The 23,671-nt window shown below is 32.2% G+C and overlaps 1 protein-coding gene across 7 annotated transcripts in view; it reads right to left on the reverse strand.

The window, feature by feature from the left end:
- LOC127730048 (uncharacterized) overlaps positions 1-23,671 on the reverse strand; it is a 36,310-nt gene that overhangs the window by 5,283 nt on the left and 7,356 nt on the right. For 3 of the 7 annotated variants that reach the window (XM_052238094.1, XM_052238093.1, XM_052238092.1), the window contains exons 1-14: positions 17,929-18,759; positions 16,960-17,093; positions 15,100-15,900; positions 13,945-14,200; positions 13,140-13,302; positions 10,483-10,530; positions 9,999-10,043; positions 9,399-9,449; positions 8,724-8,768; positions 6,866-6,910; positions 3,187-3,396; positions 2,655-2,744; positions 1,766-1,816; positions 166-225 (exon numbers count right to left, since the gene is read on the reverse strand). In XM_052238094.1, the coding sequence (XP_052094054.1) occupies positions 166-225; positions 1,766-1,816; positions 2,655-2,744; positions 3,187-3,396; positions 6,866-6,910; positions 8,724-8,768; positions 9,399-9,449; positions 9,999-10,043; positions 10,483-10,530; positions 13,140-13,302; positions 13,945-14,049 (913 nt within the window). In that variant the 5' untranslated portion in view covers positions 14,050-14,200; positions 15,100-15,900; positions 16,960-17,093; positions 17,929-18,759. Of the gene's footprint in view, positions 1-165; positions 226-1,765; positions 1,817-2,654; positions 2,745-3,186; positions 3,397-4,957; positions 5,003-6,865; positions 6,911-8,723; positions 8,769-9,398; positions 9,450-9,828; positions 10,044-10,482; positions 10,531-13,139; positions 13,303-13,599; positions 13,758-13,944; positions 14,201-15,099; positions 15,901-16,959; positions 17,094-17,928; positions 18,760-23,671 lie in introns of those variants that run through there. The other 4 variants (XM_052238091.1, XM_052238090.1, XM_052238096.1 and 1 more) reach the window with 4 other exon arrangements.

Consider the following 23,671-nt stretch of genomic DNA (forward strand, 5'->3'; position numbering starts at 1 on the left):
TTCCAAATGGTTTAACAATTCTTTGGTCTTAAGGACAGCCATTTATATGGATATAAGAATAAGTCATAGTTTCAACTTACATTGTCCCTATGAGTAAGGTGAGCTAAATATTGTTTTTTTCTAAAATAAAGTTAATTTGAATATAACATTTTTTTACTCACTCACCTTCCATTGCTTTTAGTGGAGAACTGTCTTCACTTGTGAAGGAATATACATTTCTTTTTCCTATAAAGTAATCAATTATTAAGGGTTAAATGCGACTGTGCTGAAGAAACTGACTAGTCACACCATTACATTAGGGGCTCAATTGTAATACAATATATTCTAAAAATAAGTATCTTATCACCAAATACTTCAGATGTAACTTGACTTAGCTAGCACATCTAATAATTGTAGCTCATTGTGACCCAAATATTCTAACACAAGTAAAATAAAATTTACCTTACCCAACAACAAATTAAACACATGACCTGCTAATGACTTGTTGATCCTTTTAAAAAGTATTGGTTTTATCAAATACTATGCTCATTCATGGTAAGCTTTTGTGTACAATACTGACTGTGTAAATATATTGCTAGAAATTTAGAAAGCAAAACTTTATCCCATATTTTGCTAAGCATAACCCACTCATTATTCAAAGTAGTTGACAACATGAAAATGCGCTCGAACTAGATGAATGAGTTTTATTTCGTTGTACTGGAGAAATAAGTAATAAAAACATTGAAGTTCAAACATCAAACTGAAAAATTCAAAGTATCTGCAAACAGGCAGTGGATGTCTGTCAGATACAATTATCAAAGAGCTGGGCCATGAGGGCATGATATACACCTCACCACCCTTTCAGCTCTTCATTATCATTATGCTTTAATGAAATGATCCGCTAGAAATACTTTGAGCACTGCTTAAATAGACTTCGGCCCCCAACATGGTAAATTGTGAGACATGAAAACACAGTGGTATCCATTTCATATCAGAAATTTATATTGAAAAAAGGGTGGTTATACATGTAATCAAGTCACCAGGAAAACTGCTCAAAGTGTTTTGTGTAAGAGTTAGAAAACTTGAAAATCCCTCCTATTTTATGAATAAAATCCCAGTACTCCTTTTAAACATAAGATCAACAAAATTTAAAATAAGAAAAGGGAAGGTATGTCAATGCAAATAAACAACTCACCAAAGTTTAGTTTACACATATTTATTTATAGTGGATTGGGAATCAAGTTTTGCAACTTATATTAATTTCTTTCCACTTTGCGGGTACGAGTGCTGCTCTGTTTCGAAATCTCCAAGGGTGTCTCTTACATGCAAGAGCTATGGCTCTCTCTTAACACCGGTCAGCCATTTATTGTCCCCTTCCAACGGACTATCATCGTTTTCTCAAGACCATACTCGCAAATGGTGTCAAGGGAGAGCTGACAATTCAGTTTCTGAAATTTTCATCCCAACTGGGAATTGAACCAGGAAACTTTGTGATAGTAGTCCGATGCACTCACCACTACACCACCGCTCACCAAAGTTTCATGGAAATCCCTCAAAGCATTTTTGAGTTTTAATCAGAATTCTCTCAAATTTTTATGAATAAATTCCCATAAATCAAAAACGTAAAATCAACAATATATAAAACTTGAGGCTCTTAAGAGCAGGTTTTTAATTACATATGATTGACACCAAATAAATGGTAATACCCAAAATGACCTTTCAACCAACGAAGGACAGTTAGGTATTTGATTTTTCCTTTTTTTTCCTTCTTGAAAGAATTAATTACCTGAATCAATCTGGTCTGATTTCTTTTTTGAACACTTTTTAAATATTCTTCCTACAATAAATTTATAAACTGTTTGATCCTGAATTCAATAATAAAGTTTACAAAGTGAAATTTTTAAATATTTTTTTTAATGCTACAAATGTTGTTAACAAGAATCATACATGAATTTGCAATTTATATCATATATAATAACTATTGTTGACCATCAAAACTGGTTCACGGATTCAGACAAAGCCAAAGCTTGGTCATATTTTAAACACAATGACATTCTTTAAATGGAATTAGAATATACTAATTGTCTTAGTAACATGCTAAATCATGGTTCACTATCTCAACCATGGTATTTGCTCAAATTATACTTCTTTTCCCACTTCACAATGATGCTTAATCAATAGCTTGCTTTATTAATTGTGACTTTTTTTTTAGTAATGCCTTGAAGAGAAAGAACAATTGAAATCAATAGCAAATGTTTCACTTTCCCATCTGTATTAATGTTATGTGTTATTAAGCAGAAATATCAGCAGGGTTTCAAGCGAAAAATATCTTTCTTTTTTCATTGGCAAAATAGCCCTTCAGAACATGCTATATCTAATCAGAATGAGATAACTTGTATGGTTGTTTTTATAGTCACGTCATTGATTTGATGAAAAGGTTTCTAATTTGTTCTTGACAAATAGAATACCAATATTTTTATTGTTGAGGTCTCTTAAACTTTGAATACTCAAGAAGGCATAGGTTTTTCTTATTTTCTTATTGTTGAAGACCGTACAATGGTCTGTTTGTTTAAAACTTGTTTAATGGGCTTTTCTGAATGGTTGTCTCATTGACTATAACACATCATGTCCTTATATTTATATTTCTTTTCAAAATGATTTTTTTAATGACCAACCTTTAGCTGATCCTATTAAAGCTTTGCCTTTTCTTGTCCGAGATGGAGAAATCATATCATATTTCTTCTGAGTGTTAACAATATACATATCTAAAACATAAAAAAGTAATGAAAATAATCTAATTGAAGGTTCTTTTTAAAAATAACACTATAGTATAAAATCATTTAAAAAAAAACCTAGTCATTCAAATAAGTTTTGAAACTGTGAATATCTGCATCATACTCTGATATTTGCTATTAAATGTTTTTCCTATGAAAATCAATGCTTCCTTTTCACATGTGACATGATATTCTCAAGAGCTAAACATGCTTAAGTAAAGGAGATCCCAGAAACATAGGTCTGTTTAATATCTTGGTTGATATTATTTTGAATTTTTTTCCAATGTTCTTTGCTTTATGGTGGTTTTTTTTACTACCTTTCTGTACCTTTCAATATATTTTCAACCATTTAGATTAAACCTTTTATATCATTTGAAAAATCAGTTCCAAGGGAATGTGTCAATGCCATATTATAGATATTCAGACTGATTACCTTCTAATACTTTGAGAGTATTTAAAACAAGCTGCCATGCATCTGTACTAAAGTATGGCTCTGCTGCAGTTTGTGTTTCTGGACACAACAACACATCAGTATAACTGAAAAACTGTTCTGGCTTTGTCTCCACCTCTTCTTCTTCAATTAAGGACATTCCTGATTCTGCTCTTAAAACAGCATCTGAATCAGCCATGTGATGTAAAAACCCTTGAACAATATCATTCAAGTTTATAGGTGAACATTTATAAAACTGTCATTTTAAATTATTCATTTACAATGTAGAAAAGAGTGGCCTTCCATAGTATGTTTTACTTCTAGGCATCTATACACAACACTTACTTATTCAAGAGAAAAGTGTGGTAATACCAAGTTTTCCAAATAAATAAATAAAAATGTTGATATGACATTAAAAGTAATCCAAATGTTGAAATTAATGTAGCAATACTTCTGCAAAATATTTAAAGTCAATGAACCATGACCAAAAGTGCAATATGCCATTTCATCTCAGTGAAGATGAGATAACCCAAAGTTAAAACAAGTGAAACTGTGAGCTACTGGAAAATGTTAATAGTGTAAAAATATGTAAGTGTTCAGTGAACAGGAAGTTGTTGAGTGATAAATTTGAAAACGCAGCACACGGTAAAGCTGACTCATATCAACCAAATTTCAGAAATCCTTGTAATGTAGTTACTGAAAATTGTGATGAAAATTTTCAACTTGGATGTCATGTAATAACTTGAAATGATGCAAGTGTTTGGTAGATGGGAATTTTTGGCTTATGAATCTAACAACACATCACATGGTATAGCTGACTCATATAACCCTGAAACCAAATTTCAGAAATCCTTGCAGTTGTAAAGCAGTTCCTGAGAAAATTCAAGGAAAAAATATTCATGGGAATGACCGACAGACAGAGAGAGGGAAAAAAAATTGAAAACAACACGTATCCCTTAACTTTTTTAAAGCAGGAGTATAACAACTGCATACTAAAATCTTGCCATAAGTGGTTCCCAGTAAACTTGACTAATAAAAAAAATTAAAAATATTTCAAAACATGTCAAGTTAGTTTTTATGTGTTAAAAATATTTTCACTTCAATCGCGTAGTGGAATTAACTATTTGTGGATTCTTATAAGTTCTATATAACTTTTGGACTATTTTATATCTTGGTCTATTTCTGAAATTTATTCTTGCATACTTTTGATTTTTTAACCCTGTATGCTAACATTGCATATGTGAAATTTTAAAATTGTTTGTATGTACATTGAAGACAAATATATGTGACGTATAAAATTTTCTGACGTCAGACATGCAAATCAATGAATGTGTTTGTAGATAGATGTTTTTGTGTTCTGTTAAATTGTTCCTTTTAAAATTGTTACATGAGGATGACTGCTGTACCCATATTTTGACTATTTTATTGATTGTGTGTCTGTTTAGTTAACGCATCATTGTAAATATAAGGGAATTTGATGAGACTGTCATCAAAGTGAGAGGTTTGGCACTATAAAACCAGGTTTAATCCACCATTTTCTCCATTTAAAAATGTCTGTACCAAGTCAGGAATATGACAGTTCTTGTCAATTCGCTTTTGATGCGTTTTGTTATTTGATTTTGCCATGTGATTATGGACTTTCCGAATTGATCTTCCTCAAAGTTCAGTATTTTTGTGATTTTACTTTTTACACACAATTGAAAAGAAAGCCATGGTTGTGTAACTGTAATATTTTTAAAAGTGAATCTTGCAAGAATAATTTTACAAAACTTACCACTTAGTTTCATTGAAAATGATATACCCAGGGAACTTTTGCTACCTGCAATTACAGAACTGTGTATAATAATAGGGATAATATTGTAAGCCTGTCATAAGGAAATGTTTCTCCATAAAAAATAATAATAACATTGCATCTTGTCTGTCTGCAGAATTTTAGATACAGCAAATTTGATAGACAGCATCACTGCTTATTAATTAAAATCACTGTACCATGACTAGGACAGAGCCATAACATAGTCATCATTTTGATATGTACTGATAGCAGTGGCGGTTCTTCAATTAAGGACATTCCTGATTCTGCTCTTAAAACAGCATCTGAATCAGCCATGTGATGTAAAAACCCTTGAACAATATCATTCAAGTTTATAGGTGAACATTTATAAAACTGTCATTTCAAATTATTCATTTACAATGTAGAAAAGAGTGGCCTTCCATAGTATGTTTTACTTCTAGGCATCTATACACAACACTTACTTATTCAAGAGAAAAGTGTGGTAATACCAAGTTTTCCAAATAAATAAATAAAAATGTTGATATGACATTAAAAGTAATCCAAATGTTGAAATTAATGTAGCAATACTTCTGCAAAATATTTAAAGTCAATGAACCATGACCAAAAGTGCAATATGCCATTTCATCTCAGTGAAGATGAGATAACCCAAAGTTAAAACAAGTGAAACTGTGAGCTACTGGAAAATGTTAATAGTGTAAAAATATGTAAGTGTTCAGTGAACAGGAAGTTGTTGAGTGATAAATTTGAAAACGCAGCACACGGTAAAGCTGACTCATATCAACCAAATTTCAGAAATCCTTGTAATGTAGTTACTGAAAATTGTGATGAAAATTTTCAACTTGGATGTCATGTAATAACTTGAAATGATGCAAGTGTTTGGTAGATGGGAATTTTTGGCTTATGAATCTAACAACACATCACATGGTATAGCTGACTCATATAACCCTGAAACCAAATTTCAGAAATCCTTGCAGTTGTAAAGCAGTTCCTGAGAAAATTCAAGGAAAAAATATTCATGGGAATGACCGACAGACAGAGAGAGGGAAAAAAAATTGAAAACAACACGTATCCCTTAACTTTTTTAAAGCAGGAGTATAACAACTGCATACTAAAATCTTGCCATAAGTGGTTCCCAGTAAACTTGACTAATAAAAAAAATTAAAAATATTTCAAAACATGTCAAGTTAGTTTTTATGTGTTAAAAATATTTTCACTTCAATCGCGTAGTGGAATTAACTATTTGTGGATTCTTATAAGTTCTATATAACTTTTGGACTATTTTATATCTTGGTCTATTTCTGAAATTTATTCTTGCATACTTTTGATTTTTTAACCCTGTATGCTAACATTGCATATGTGAAATTTTAAAATTGTTTGTATGTACATTGAAGACAAATATATGTGACGTATAAAATTTTCTGACGTCAGACATGCAAATCAATGAATGTGTTTGTAGATAGATGTTTTTGTGTTCTGTTAAATTGTTCCTTTTAAAATTGTTACATGAGGATGACTGCTGTACCCATATTTTGACTATTTTATTGATTGTGTGTCTGTTTAGTTAACGCATCATTGTAAATATAAGGGAATTTGATGAGACTGTCATCAAAGTGAGAGGTTTGGCACTATAAAACCAGGTTTAATCCACCATTTTCTCCATTTAAAAATGTCTGTACCAAGTCAGGAATATGACAGTTCTTGTCAATTCGCTTTTGATGCGTTTTGTTATTTGATTTTGCCATGTGATTATGGACTTTCCGAATTGATCTTCCTCAAAGTTCAGTATTTTTGTGATTTTACTTTTTACACACAATTGAAAAGAAAGCCATGGTTGTGTAACTGTAATATTTTTAAAAGTGAATCTTGCAAGAATAATTTTACAAAACTTACCACTTAGTTTCATTGAAAATGATATACCCAGGGAACTTTTGCTACCTGCAATTACAGAACTGTGTATAATAATAGGGATAATATTGTAAGCCTGTCATAAGGAAATGTTTCTCCATAAAAAATAATAATAACATTGCATCTTGTCTGTCTGCAGAATTTTAGATACAGCAAATTTGATAGACAGCATCACTGCTTATTAATTAAAATCACTGTACCATGACTAGGACAGAGCCATAACATAGTCATCATTTTGATATGTACTGATAGCAGTGGCGGATCCAGAAATTTTTGTAAGGGGGCCTGCTGACTGACCTAAAAAGGGGGGGGGCTCCAGTCATGATCCAGTAATGGATCTGCCTATGCATAGTAATAGATGTACCACTTAAAACTATGCAAAATATCATTTATTTTATCAGTAGTTCCTATCAAACTGACTTCAAAATCAGTGGACCATATACTAAGCAGCAGGGCCTCTAAAAAAATTGCAAAACTGATATTTTCTGATAGACATGCAACTTTATACAAAGTATCATTGATCTTTCACAAGAAGATCCTGTCAAACTGACTAAAGCAGAAAACTTTACACTGAAAATTTATACTTAATTCAAAGTCACTTAACAAGAACCTTCAATTGATGGCATGGCCTTGAAATAATCTTCAATCTGAGGTGTACTAATAGTCATGCAAATTCAAAAAAAAATCATTGATGTATCTAAAGTTACTCTTATCAAAATGACTATAAGACAGAAAACTTTACAATGACCTAAGGGCAGGGCCTGGAATAGTGTACTGCTATGTACTGATAGTAATACAACTATTAGATAATAACATTGATCTTTCAGAAGAAGTTCCTTTCAAGCTTACTTAAGCAGAAAACTTATCACTGAAAATTTTGCATTAATTGAAAGTCTATTTTCTTCAAAATACAGCAATAGACTCCTATAGAAAGAGAGAGAAAAACAGAGCTCACAACCTTTTAAATTAATTAATTCAACTTTATATACAATAACTTTACTTAATGAGAAGCAGTTCTTATCTTACTAACTTTGTTTCAGGTGCGACAATTATCATAATCACTAAAAATAAAGTGTTCCTAAAAAGTGATGACTAAGTAAAAATAAAATATAGGGTTTAAAAATCCCATTTATCAAAAAAGAAATTGTTACTCTGTTTTTAATATTTAAAAATTTAAAAATTAGAACATTTCACACATGCATGTTAACTTGATCACATACAAAAAGATTATATTTGATATTGGGAACTCTAAATTAATGCTAATATACTGGGTGATAAGTGTGGGCACAAAAAATAGAAGGCTTTCCTGGAACAAAACAGTTTTCTTCATGAAGTATTTCAATTTACGTGGCCAGGCATGTTGAAAAATAAGAGTGAAATATAAAATAGCAGACTTAAAAAAAATTGCAAACTGTTTTGAAATGTGTTAATACTGAAATTTTTTTTCTAAAGGGTGTAAAGAGGAGTACAGGTAGAATACACAATAACAGTATATAAATATTAAAACATTAAAACATTAAAACAAAAAGTTGTCCTTGATTACTGTTTATAACCTACGACATCCTTGTCTTCAGTCGATTAAGAGCAACATTAAGAAGTTACATCAAACATTTAATTGGTGTGGTTTGAGGGGAAATTTTACTATTTACCAATGAGTTTGTCGTGTAAAGAAAATATAAAGCAGTATATTTCCCCTAAGAATTGTACAGATCTAATGTTTGATGTTACTTCTTTACTTTTATCTTAATTGACCGAGTACTTGGATGTCGTAGGTAACCTGTCGAACAATAATATAAACCAGTCAAAAGTCGGTAATATGAAAATAGTATATTGTCTTACATACCATTAGATGAAAAACTTGTAGTTCCCGGAAGCGAAGTTGTAGCTGCTAAAATAGAACATATTTCAGTATATAAACGTGTCTATAACCACCAACTGACAAATCATTTTTATAGTTCATTTTTATGTTGCACTGTTACACCACTGTCCCCGGTTAGGGGGAGGAATGGCATCGGACTAACATATTAAACCCCACCACATTCTGTTCAATGTTTTTTTACATTAATTAGGCAGTTAGTATTCTAGTTTTGATTATTTTACATTTGTAATTTTGTGATTTTTTTTTTATAGCTGATTATACGATATGCGATTTGCTCATTGTTGAAGGCTGTACAGTGACATATAGCTGTTAATTTCTGTGTCATTTGGTTTCTTGTGGAGAATTGTCTCATTAGCCATCATACCACATCTTCTTTATTTTATAAATATATTGTTCAAAAGTTTCAAAGTAAATTTTAGAAGTACAATGTATTACAACTTGGGATGGCATCTAAAGGGAAATGATATATGCCAACCCAAGAAAAATGCATATCATATATTGACTTACATTTAGTGATATACTCCTTAAATTGACTTACTGCAAATTTTCACAACTGTTGAAAAGCCAACGACAGATAACAATATCAGCATGCCATAGTTTGACTTCAGTGACATTTATTGTAAGTGAGACAAAACTTACCACATTCTGCTCCTGTCAAAAATTGATCTGTTGAATCATGTGAATCAAGGTCTGAAGAAAAAAAAAACCTATGTTTTTAAAATAACAAGTAAAAAGATATGCAAACAAACTTTTTTTTTAAATTACTAAGGATTTCATTTTAATGAAGGAGATTAATCATTTAGCAGCAATATATGATATGGCACATTTCTGCAATCAACATTTTTGGTGTGTTCAAATCTCTCTATTTCTTTAATATTCAATGAACAGTTAACATATTATTCTGTTAAGAAAGTGAATCCTCCCAATAGAGATCAATTTTACATATAATTAGGTAGCAATGAGAACAAACTTTTTTGAATACTGATGTGATTCTTTTTAACTGATTGTTAATGAGTTTGTTCTATCCTTTCAACGTTACACCAAGTTAGGAGGGGTGTCAAGTGCTTACAAACATGTTAAACCCTGTCACATTGTTTAAGTGCCTCTCCGGAATTCAAGAGCCTGTAATCCAGTGAATTTCATTGGATGCCATCTACAAAAACTGGTTTTTTTTTCTTCTGTTTATTGCTATAACCCTTACTCTGGTTGCTTGTTATCTATTCTAATCACAAAATTTACCACTGCTTCTTTGAGATGAGAATCTATCCAAAAAATCTTGTTCATCTGAAAAGCACATTACATTTCTTTTAATTACTAATTGTTCATATACTCAAAATTAAAAATTAAATAAAAATGTTTCCATGCTCCCACTTATAATTACAGCAAACTCTGCAATTTAGTATTTACAATGGAACATAACACAAGAACAGCAAAAAAGACCCCACCAAATATCAAACTTTGTCTGCATTTGGTTGAAGGAAACTTAAAAGTTAAAGAACTGAAATAACTTTTGGGACAGACAGACTTACAGAGGAACAATGGTAAATATAAAAGATCTATCAAATAATCATTATTCTCTTGTCTTTCCCTAAATCTTAGCTGAACAAAAATACAGCCATCAGTATTATATCAATTTTTTAGGGTTAATATGGAATTGTAAGAAAAAAAACTGATTTAAAAAAAAAATGTCTTTTCATTGTTTTCTCTTGTTAATAAAACTTACCATCCAAATTTGGAGTTGAAGAAATAGGAAGCCTCTTGTCTTTTGATGCTGAAAAAAATAAAATAATGATAATCAATCAATTTCAATTAACTGTTAAAAGATGTCATAGATCAATATGTCAATGCTTTAGGCTATAGTTCTAATTATGTCAATATTTCTTTATGCCACAGATCTATATGCCAATGCTCTATGTCATAGATCTATATGCCAATGCTCTATGTCATAGATCTATATGCCAATGCTCTATGCCACAGATCTATATGCCAATGCTCTATGTCATAGATCTATATGCCAATGTTTTAGGTCAGAGATTTATATTTCAATTTTTATTATAAAGAAATAATGACATGCAGCAGAAGAGATAACACAGGAAGTACAAAAAAAGCAGTACTAACACTAGAATAAAATTTGAATGGCCAATCATTTGATTGTCTTGCAGCAATCAGCAGCATGTATAAATACAGTGGACAAAATCAGATCTTTTACACTGCACATGTTGTGTATTTGTTCCGGACCATATGAGTATTTGGACCATACGCGTATGGTCATGACCATATGGGTATATACTCATATGGTCCGACCATACGCGTATGGTCTGACCGTACGCGTATGGTCGGGGTAATTAACACTCTGTTTCAGGCTACTTTGAATACTTCTAAACTCTTCATATGGTATGACCGTTCCTGAAAAATACGCTATCATATAGGTAATTTTATTATCATATCATAATAAAGAGATTAACTGAATAAAAATTAGAAGTTTCACATCGTTAATTTTACTACCTAGTCAAAACTATACTGACCAACTTTAGAAACGCAACACTAGATTATATTTGTGTTATTTTTTAATGAATGTGTCCCCGTCAAAAGCGATGACTGCATGTTACAAAAGCCAAAATAATTGTCAGAATGGTCAACAAATTCTGTCTGACATGTTTCGGGTTCTCTTTTACATCATCTGGTTTTGCATTTGTTCAACCCATTAATTGGTTTTGGCAATTATGCGGTTGGAACTTGAGGGCTTTTAAGGTTTTCCTTCAGTCGACTCTTTGGCAAATCAGTTGATGGTAAACATTTATGGCATGAATCTGTATTCAATTGCACTCGGCAATTTGATTAGCAGTTGACGTTGCGACCGTTAACATGTCTGGCAAATGACGTTGCGTAATCAAATTCTGTAGACATGTCATTGTCACTAAACGTTTATCTGTTCATTGATGGCCAGCAACTAATCTTGTCTACTTGTATCCTTGTCGGAAGGACAGTAAGACGAGTTTCTGAAGTCATACAGTATGGTTGCAGCAAGCTTATGTTTTAATGTTTGCAGTATTCTTAAGGGCTAATTCAGTTTTTTGTTTCTCAGTCTTGGCAACATGGAGATGCAACATTTTTAAGCTGGTTTAAGTGAGGCAAAGGATTGAAAGGACTGCTTCACAAAGCAAAAAAAATGAAACAATCTTTCATGGGTCCAAAATTTCGCTTTAAGAAAATTCGTGCGACTTCAAAAATTCGGTATGTTCAATAACCACAGGTAAGTCAGATTTTGATTTTTTTTGTACGGAAAAAGAAGTATGATAAGCATGCAAAGTAGTTGTAAGAAAATCAAACAAGATTTGGTAAAAAAAATCAACAAAATGAGTGTTGCGTTTCTAAAGTCGTTCAGTATATAATAAAACATTTTATACCCATGTCCATTACCGATTTGTTATTACGAGTGAATAGCAATATGTCGACTTGAAAAGATAACTTCCAAAAATTGCTCAATAAACTGTTACAAAAGAAGTCACTTCCAAAGAACATATTTTATTTACGTTGTTTTGTGAATATGGTGTACCGTAGTCATATTACGATATTTGAAATCTAGAGCTTCATAAACACCGTAGACACATCGGAATAACCCAAAACCTCGGCATCACTGCATGCAGCTGCAAAGAAGGCTATCTTTTCATTTGCAAACAAAAGGTGTAACTGATTAGGATCGTGCACAGCCATGACGTGCAAATTCGAAAAAAGTTATGTTACCGCGCGTGTAGAAGTAAATGTTACAATAAGCCTACATGCAAGAATGTAATAAACGATGAAAATTAACTTTGGCATCAATATTTAATTTTAACGTAGCCTTTGAATTAATACATTGTTATGTTACCATAATTGTTTTTTTAGATAAAGTTTATTGTATTATTGAAACGGTGTAATGCATATTTGAAAAAAATACCTATATGGTCAAAATACTCATATGGTCCGGGCCGTTAATAACCATACGAGTATATACTCATATGGTCCGACCATACGCGTACGGTCGGACCATACGCGTATGGTCGGACCATATGAGTATACGCATATGGTCATGACCATACGCGTATGGTCCAAATACTCATATGGTCCGGAACATATTTAAATTGAAGAAAAGTATTATTCAACAAATGATTCTTATAGAAAAAAAATACAAAACTTTCGAATTTTATTTTTTTCAATGAATATGCAGAAAAGGAGACATATTTGGAGTTCGCCTGATTTTCGATTGAAAAATTGTACCATATTAAAGGACCTAATTGCCAAAGTTTTGTCCAGAAAATCAGTAGCATTTGGAAAGTGTTTAAAACTACTTATCATTAAAAAACAAAAACAAATATTTAAAAAAATAAAGAAAAAACTTACAAAACACCAGCCTTTCCATTTCTTTATCAGTTAAGATAATCTGCTTGTTATTACAATCAGTGAAATGAAACCAGGTGTAATTCCCTGCAAGTTGTTTCTGTCCAACAAAACCCTGAGTACACTTTGTTTGGAACTTTATATTTAGTGTTACATCTTTCCTCAACTGAAAAAATGACAGACATAAACTAAAAATTGAATGTTTAACATAATTTTAATCTGTTGTTAGTATTCTATTTCAGGTTTAGGGGTCATTAACAATATACACACCAATAGATCATACTCAATTTAATTGCAAACTTTCCTTTTCTATGTAGCAAAAAGTAAAATCACAAAAATACTGAGCTCCCAGGAAAATTCAAAACGGAAAGTCCCCAATTAAATGGCAAAATCAAAAGCTCAAACACATCAAATAAATGAATAAAAATGTCATATTCCTGACTTGGTACAGGCCTTTACTTACGTAGAAAACATTCCAGCATGCATATGGAGCATATATCTCCTAGTTGATATAATATTCCAGGGCTTGTTTTTCCTATCATGAGTTGCTGCACTATTTAACTAAGAGTTCAAAATGGTGAAGTTGGAATTATTCTGTTGTAAATTGTATGGATGCCATCAAGATTTAATTGACTGTTATTGAATTTTTGTTTCACAGATGATGACAGATTTGTTCCAATTATTGTATTAACCCTAATCCTGTCCTTTTTTCCCTAGAAATGTTGACTGCATGTACAGGTTTACTGAAATAATTCGTTATGCATAAACTATGCTGCATCTTACTACATTCTAAAGTTTTAAAAAATACCTTTTTTTGGCTTTGATTGCTTGCTTTGACACAAGTAGTTAAATTTCTGCCAATCTTTTCTTTGAAGGTTGCTACTTGAGAGATTGATGAGACAAAATAATGCATCTTCTTCCTTCAAACCCTTTATTCCATCAAATTTTGATGCCGGAACCTTTCCAGTGCTTTTTGAGCATATATTCTTAAACAGTTCATAGCATTGATAGGAAAGTCCAGTTGCAAGGAACCTCAGCATGCTTTTGCTGTCTACTGCTTTTTTCTGTGAAAATACAGAACAGTCATTGTAGTTAATTACAAATGATTTCATATATAATTTTTTCTCATGGCAGTTTCGTAAATTCATGCATGGAGAAGGCACTTCAGAATTTAAATATTGGGGAGTGTTTTCATACAGTTAAATGCTAAAAAATTATAAAATTGCTTCTTCAGATGTTTACTCCATTTTGAAAGTACCTTCCTGGGTACCATGCATGATTTATGGAGCAGACTTCAGTAGAGTAGTCACCTTCTTTTTTAAACAAAACAGAACAAAATTTGAAACATTTTAAGTTTTCAGTTGATACCTTCACGATGTTCACTATTCTTCTAAGATACACAATGTTAAACATCTATAGGTAAAGCAGACACATGCAGGAATTGCTAATTATTTTTTTCTGATCAAATATAAAAAAAAGTGTCAACTATAAGACAAGTATGTTTAAGCAAACATAATCTTATAATATAAACATAAATTGTTTACTGACTAGGTTACATGTAATTTTAAATAGTAATATAAATTATAGACTCATGCTTTCTAAAAAATGTTCTGGACATAAATTGTAACCTACACAAATTTCAACTTGTGATACTTGTTTAAATTGGTGTTGTTTTTGATTGAAAATCTGATGACAGAGAGATTTGTCTTGCCTGTATGTAGTATTGCATGTATTGAGTAGTTTTATGTTTAAAGTTTAAAACTTTGATTTGATTTGGCTTGATTTTAGACAATTTTGTTGATTTCTTTTAAGGCAGATTACTTCAATTGTTAACATTTCCCCATCAACTTTGTTTGGTCAAATAGAGCATAAAGATTTTCTGCATGCACATAAACCAGATTCATTCACATTTCTTACTTCAACTTTTAAAAGATCTATATAGATGCAATTAACTGTTACTTACACCTTGCAAGTTAAGTAGAGTGATAAATACATCCTTAAATTCTTTAGGAACTGTAGGTGGATCAGCGTGGTCTGGTGTGCCTGTCATGGAATACAATCGACGCCTCAGTACATCAACCTTCTGAAAATCAGAGAACTTCACAAACGATTCAGTGTCCTCATTTCTGCTGATTCCAAGCAGAATTGCTTCATTTTCTGTTAAACCACAGTATATGAAACTCCACGATGCCTGAACAGTTCGTCTTTTGTCTGTATGTATGCCTCTTTTTGTGCTTTAATACTGTGGTTCCCATCCACTATATATACCTCATATTTAGAAAAGTTTTCTTCTTGGTAATCAACCTTATTTATGTCAATAAGGCCAATTATATTTGGAGCATTATCAACACTTACAGAATTTTTTTCAACCATTACTTTCGCTATTTTTTCAACAAAGTTTTCATCAGCTTCTCTGACTTTGAACCTTTTTGGTGGATCTTTTAAATTAAATATGTCTACGAATTTGAACCCAATTGCCTTTAAACTAATACTTTTCATCAACTGTCTTCTGTTCAACCTTGTGGACTCATCAGTTAAGCTTTCATCCTTTTTTTTTGATTCTTGAGAAAAATTGTCTTCAGCATGTTGAACATCCAAATGTTTTATACTGATAGCTCTTTCTGGTAAAATTTGTGACAGTTGTGTAACAAAGGGGTTGTCTTCATTTGAAAGGTTATCAATGTTCTGGACCGGCTCATTGTAATACTCATCCTCTCCTTCTGATTGCTCACCACTAGAAGAAGATTCTTGAACATATCTTTCCCTAAAACACACTCAGACATATATAGGAAACAAATAAGGCTGAAATACACCAAAAACATGGATAACTGTGAAACAGTGAAACCAGTAGGAAACTATGGAAAACATTTTTTGAACAATTTGATGTTTTAATAGACAAAATGTGAATATTCATATTGAATATAAATATATCATGCATGTTCAGCCTTTTAAGTGCAAAAATCAAGCTTTTGGTTACCAGATGTAAATGACAAGGAAAAGTAACACCCTTCCACCAAATGGTTCATTTTTGTCAAGCTTAGGTGGTCAAGTGGTCTAGACCACCAGGCATAGACCATTGCAGTTTGGTGCCACGATATCTCAGTAGCATGAATTGGAATCCCAGCCAGGGAAGAACAAAAATTTGCCTCCACTAATTTACAGATCTAACATTGTTGGGCTATTATTTAGACGAATACTATATGGCAGATTCCATATAAGAAAATGAAACAACTCCCATAAGCATGTTAGGCAAAAGTCATAAGCAATGAACCTCTGGTTTTTAATACATGCTTTACTAATAAAGATAAACACAATTCGACCAAAAAAAATTATAAGCATCGTCCTTTTTAAATAAACAAAGCCTTAAATATTATGTTTCTGATATTAGATTTGACAGACTTTATTGTTTCTAACATAAGACTTGATAGACTTTATTTTTTCTGACATAAGATTTGACAGACTTTATTTTTTCTAACATAAGATTTGAAAGATAAATTGAGTTTGTTTAAGCAGTCAACATGAGCATGATGGCTATTTTGAAAATTCTAACACTGGATGTCACAGCTGGACATGGTAATCTATTAAATCTAGAACAGCATAGCAACTTTAATTGTGTTCTGGTTAGCAGTTGCAGTGTTACAGACAAGACATGATTTGTAACATAAACTTGGAAGCACAGATGGATTCTTGAAGCCCTTATAATTTGTTTCTTGTTAAAAGACTAAAAATTAGGAGTCAACTTCTTCATTGTCAAAGAATGGTGCGCACAACTATTTATTTTAAGAGATTATATATATATCAAAATAATAATAATTATAATAACCTGTCTTTAAAGAATTCTCCAGTGTCGAGCCAGAACTTCAGCAGTTTCTTTGTATCATTTATCATGAGACCAAACAAAGTTGTTCCTGTGAATTTCTTTTTATTAAGCTTTAATACTGATGTCCCAAAATTCACCTAAAATCATATTGTAAATTGCTAATTTAATCAGTTTACTGTTAATGCCTACTCATGAAAATAAATAACAGGATGATCACAAGAGCCTGAATTTGCTCACCTGTTATTTCTATTATCTTTCATCAATATAATAAAAATAAGAAGTTGTGGTATGATTGCCAATGAAATAAACTTCTACAAGAGACTAAATGACACAGAAATTAAAGGCTATATGTCACTGTACAGCCTTCAACTATGAGTAAAATAATGATAGCATAGTTTTACATATCTATAGAATATTGATACTTGTATATATGTTTAAATTTCCATCATATGTTTCTATCCATTACAGATTTTTGGTAAATCAAACTAAGAAATTAGCTTAAAATCATCTTTTAAAGGCAAAAACTCTAATATAAGGGTGAGTTTCAGTCATTTGACTTATATCTGTAGATCTGAGGTAGCAATACACAATTAGGTGTGTAGTTTCACATTATGGCCCCTGTGCATTTTATGAAAACTTTTCGTCACACAAACTTTTTGGTTCAATTTTAATCTTATTATCCAACTGTTTATTGTATATAAACCTTACTTTGCCGTACAGTCCTGCAATTAACACTTTAGCTCAATCTTTAAAATAAAAACCAAAGACTGATTTTCATAAAAAAATAATCATAATGAATACTTGGCCTAGCAGATGTGCTTAAATAGTTATTTCTTAATTTAAGAAGCATTAAGACATGCACATTTTAATGGAGAATTTTGTTTTTGAAAACAGTACATCATGATCATATTTCACGATGACAAATTAGTGAGTGGTTTTCTTTAAAATCAAAATTGTCAATATAAAATGTACCTGTATTTTCTTTATATCGTCTGTACATTCTGATATACATGTTATATGCTGTACATGTGTTTGTAAATTAGTAAGAGACTGATCTGAAATTTAAAATATATGTGTTATAAATCAAAATAACATTATTTTTATTGACATGATAAGAAAACATTATTCTTTAAAAAAATACTTTTAACACTGTTATATTACATGTATATATAGATTCTACCACTGCATCGAGTGTAATACGATATTTATCCACTCGAGACAGTTAAATTTTCAAATTTAAAACGCGAGGTATTACACGAGATTTTGTGCCAATGGTGGTGGAATCTGTTTCTCTAATGATTTTCTAACATTATGCAGGTAAACTTATTCCTTGTTTTCAAGAATGATCTGCAAAAAGATGTGGTCTTTCTATGTGACGTCATCAGGCATGGTCGCCTTTTTTCATGCCGTCACAATAGGAATTTCAGAGGAAAGCAAGAAATTTCGACGTCATACATGTCATAATCGGATTTTAACCATGTTAACCAATGAAGTTCTAAGATCAAACGAACCACATGTTGATTAAATTCTTTTTATACAATGGGTGCAGAAAGGGATAAATTGACGAAGAATTAGAGAAAAAAGGTTATCAATTCAACACAATGATTAGATCATTGAATAATGTCTTATTGGTATAATATTGATTTTGTTATCAGTAAATTAAAAGGAGACTAAATATTATTGTTGTATACATATATACATTCATAGATCTACAATCTGTTCATACCTGTATTTTGCTCGGTATTTTGGCATTGCACAAGGTCATGTTTTTCTTTGTCACTGTTTATTACCTCTTTACACTAAATCCATTGGATGCTGGAAATTGTACCTAACTGCAATATGTTTACAGTGGCGGATCCAGGGGAGGGGGTTCTTGGGGTTGGAACCCCCTTTTTAGACGATCAATGCATGATTTGAACATGTTGAATGGGGACATGTGGTTGAAACACCCCCTTTTTTAAATAGCTGGATCCGCCCCTCACGGCCCTGGTCTCTGTTCTGCCTTCTATATAGTAAACGGCAATTCATTTAAATAATCTCCAGAAATACAGAATAGGAGTCCAAAGATTATCAACGGGGAATGTGTCAAGGAGAGTCCGAGACAACCCGACCAGGACTCAGGAGCAAAAAACGGAAGATTGACCTGAGTGTAACCGGAGCTAGTTATCCTGTCTTGTTTTTCATGTAATTTCTGAATTGTTTATTTGTAAATGTTGATGTCTTGTTTTAGTACGGTATGATTGTTCAAGGAGATCAACCTAAATAATATATTGGAAGATTCAAACCACCAAAAACCAAAAAAGAACAACCAGAATTATTGACAATGACTAAAACAACCAAAATAATATGAACGGTGTCATGTTAATGACTAAACCTTTAAAACAGGGTATATCTAAGCTCTAGGTTCTGTTGTAGTTCGATCCTGAGTCTTTGACTCCTCTTGGTAGCTTATTTAAATAAAGACAATCAAGTTCACATAGTTTAATGATGTTATAACGAAAAATCTACATGTCAGAATTTAATATAAATATACATCAAATCAACACTTCACCTATAAAGCACAGTGTAATGAAAATTGGGCAAAGTTATCTCCCCTTTTCTAAAATAATATTGAAAAACCTTAATTTCCTACTTACTTAACACTAGTTACCTAAACTTGTTTTATAAAATAAACAGGCTACTTAATTTAATTTGGGAAGGGAAAAACCAGACGTGGAAGCTTAACAGTTTGAAAAGTTTTGCCAAAGTTTTGTCTTACAACAAGCCAAAATTGTAAGTCGTAACTAACGCATCAGCCAAGTTGCTAATAGTCAAAGACTAACGCTGGCTAGTAGAAAACATTCCTAATTTAATAGGCACCTACCTTAAGAGTCTGTTACAGACAAGTGGCTCTTGCATAAAAAGCAATGATATTAAGAATATGTGGGCCTTATATACTAATTAAGTTCTAATTATAGAAACTATATCTAAATTTATAAACCCAATAAGAAATATCAACACATAAGTTAAACCAATGAAATTTACTATTAAAAACTTGTTATGCCTCGATTTAGAAAAACACACAGAGAAAGATCTCCGAACGCACCCAATTGAAAAATCTAGAGAGATAATAATTTTCGGAACTCCTCTAATAAAAAGCATGGCTAAATTCAAGGAAAATATAACAGTTTGGGATTTAAAAATTACTTAATGACAAATTTTTAAGGTAACATCAATATTTAAAGTTCAAAGAACGTTTCCCAAGTGTAAATACTATATTTTAAAATTAACCAGGTTGAAAGTCCCATGACATTGCACAATTTACGTTTTAAAACAAGGCTCCACGGCCACACTCCCCCCCCCCCCCCCCCCCCCCCATCTAGACCATTGCAAATACCAATAAATGGTCTATACAAGCCAATATAAATTAACAGATGAAATACACAATACATGAAAATAAATTTAACAAAATGAATTAATTTAAATGTTCAAAATAAAAAGTCTTTCTTTGGTACCAGTTTCATAACCATTTCCCCATTTTCCTCCGCCAACTCATATTCCATATCCCTCGGGACGCCCTCATCGTGTTGTACGTATTCATGTGGTTGTATGTATTCCTGCGCGTCTACATACACCTCCTCCTCTTCTTGAACCATAGCTACCTCTATGTTCCTACTGTCCTCCCATAGCGGCGGTAAACATTTCCCTGGGTTTACATAGTTTAAATTTATGGTGATTTTAGACTGTAGGGATGGCAGGATGAGGATGGCATGACGTGATGAAAAATGATGAAAGTTCATTAAATGCTCCTTGACATGGTGCCTGCGTGGAAATGAGTCATTACAACCAACACAACTAAATTCCTTTATATGGCGAACATGTTTGCTATGCCAGTGTCACTGGTATTGACGGAATCCATTAAATGGACCCCGTCCACATGTTGCTACTGGACAATTATATCCCTTTTTAATCACAGGTCTTTCTTCTGCCATACTGTAATATAATACATATTATAAATAATTTGTTAAGATAAATGAACAGTTAATATATAAGGTACTCATGTACACACATAAGAGTAATAATGCTACATTGTCAACAAACATACATTATGTAAATAGTAAATGAATAAAACAAATGTGTGACAGCCTTTTTCTTAGGTATAATATGTGAAACTTTAAAAATCCATACGCACAATTTCCTATCAACGTTTGATAAACTCTTTAAATGAGTAACTGGAAAAATGTGACTATTATGTGAAAACAATATGAACTCTTCTGTTATTTAATAAATAAAAACAGCCTTTTTAATAGGTCTACGAAGCGAACATATAAAAATACATTACATATATTTTATGATATAACTTAAGCATGTTAAGTCTCAACATATATGTCAATACATTGCTCTATCCTTCACTAATGCTTGTATAACAACATAAATTAAAATCTGCTATGCATAAATTACACCCTTATAAAAACATATCAAATATTCTTATTTTTATTCTAATCCTCAAACTAAATTCAGATATGAAAAGTACATACCTTATTCCATCTGCTTACCATTCTCAGTATTATTACTTTTACCGCACCAATATAATTTAAAAATATGCAAACTTGAATTTTTCAACTTTTCTTTTTTTTTTTTAAACTAAGTACTGATTTCAGTACAAACATTATAAGCAAAAAAATTTAAAACTATATACACGGTGAATACTTTGTTGGCTTTTTCACTGTTCTTCCACATCTGGTTCTTTGTGGGCTAGGGGTACAGGGGGTTACATCCATATTAAGGGGAATATCATTTTCAGTTTCATCAAATGACAAGTGAAAATCAAATGACGGGGGTTCTATATCGGACTCATCAGACTGGATTTCATCCTCTATTTCAGGTGGTAACCGTGTGACAGGGACATTCCCAAAATGGGATTTTAAAGGATCCACATGAACTACTATGTCCTTTGCAGTAGGGGTTTCTTGAATTCTGTAAGTCACATCAGAAAGTTTGGCTTTCACTTTATATGGACCTCTCCAACCTAACCCTAATTTAATTCCTGCAGTAGGGGGATACCATCTATAGACAAAATCATTCACTTCATATTGACGAGGTTTAAGTCCCCTATCATAACTTTTCTTTTGCCTAGTAGCGGACTTTGACAACTTATCCCTAGCAAAATTAAATGTTTTCCTGAAAGAATAATTCAGCCACTGTACATATTCTACTGGGCATTGGGTATGTACAGTTGAAGGGTTTCCAGCCATAATATCTAACGGATAAACCATTTCCCTACCAGTCAACATTTTATGGGGACTAACACCAGTTGAATCATTTTCCGTGGCCCTGTAAGCCACTAGAAAGTAAGGCAATAAATCATCCCAATTATTTCTGAATTTATTGACAAACATGGACAACATTTTCTGTAAAGTTCTGTTGAAACGTTCAACAAGACCATCACTCTGTGGCCGATAGGGTGTTGTTCTAGTTTTATCGATTCCCAACTTATCACAAACTGCTTGAAATAGAATGGATTCAAATTCCCTGCCCTGATCACTGTGTATTTGTAGGGGCATTCCAAAGCGACAAAATATTTCAGAAACTAGTTTATCAGCTACTGTTAAAGCATTATGGTTCTTAACTGCAAAAGCCTCAGTCCATTTTGTAAAGTAGTCTTGTACTACAATTAAATACTCATTCTCATTTTCAGTAATGGGACATGGGCCTACAATGTCAACCCCAATCCTATCGAATGGACAACCCACTAAAGACTGTTGTAAAGGAAATCTACCTATACCTGGGCCAGGTTTAGCTTTAGCACAAACAATGCACTCACGAACCCATGAACTTATATCAGAAGTCATTCCAGGCCAATAAAACCTATTTTTAATTGCTCTAATTGTTCGATCTCTACCTAAGTGACCAGATATTACTGAATTATGAAATTCTTTCATAATTTGATTCCTAATTTCTGCTGGGGCTACCAAAACAAGATTTTCATCATTATCCGTTTCAATCCTATAATACAGTAAGCCATTTTCTATTGACAAAGACTCCCATACACTCCATAAATTTCTAATTCCGTATGAACAACCGGAAACTACTTCCTTGTCAGGTTTTTCATCAAACTCTCCTAACATATTTACAATTTTTGAAATATCAGGGTCATTATCCTGCCAAGAGACTTTCTCTTCACTTGTCCAAACTCTTAACCAATTCGAAATTTGGGGCAAATCAAATTCACCTTCGTTATCACTATCATCTTCAACATAGGGAATTGTTTCATCTAAATCACTATTTCCAGGCCTAATGGGTGCTAGAAGACATTTATCGGGGTTATCACAACTCTGACCTACTTGATTCTTATCACACGCAGGACAATCAGAGCGTTTACACAACCTATACGGTTTTCTGGACAAAACATCAGCATTCGTATGCTGAGTACCTTTTCGATATTCAATCTCATAATCATAGGTATCCAAGACAGAAATCCACCTAGCAACCATACCTTCTGGGTGTTTAAAATTCTTCAACCAAATTAAAGATGCATGATCTGTGCGAATCCTAAATTTTTGACCTAACAGGTAGTGGCGAAAATATTTGACAAAGGTAATTACCGCTAAAAGTTCCCGGTACGTAGTACAATATTTTTGTTGGGTATCACTCAACATTCGACTAGCATAGGCAATAACCTTTTCCTCACCATCCTGTACCTGTGAAAGGACAGCAACTATTGCATAACCACTAG

The sequence above is a fragment of the Mytilus californianus genome, unplaced genomic scaffold (genome assembly GCF_021869535.1).
Source record: "Mytilus californianus isolate M0D057914Y unplaced genomic scaffold, xbMytCali1.0.p SCAF_2, whole genome shotgun sequence".
In the NCBI taxonomy this organism is placed as follows: Eukaryota; Metazoa; Mollusca; class Bivalvia; order Mytilida; family Mytilidae; genus Mytilus; species Mytilus californianus.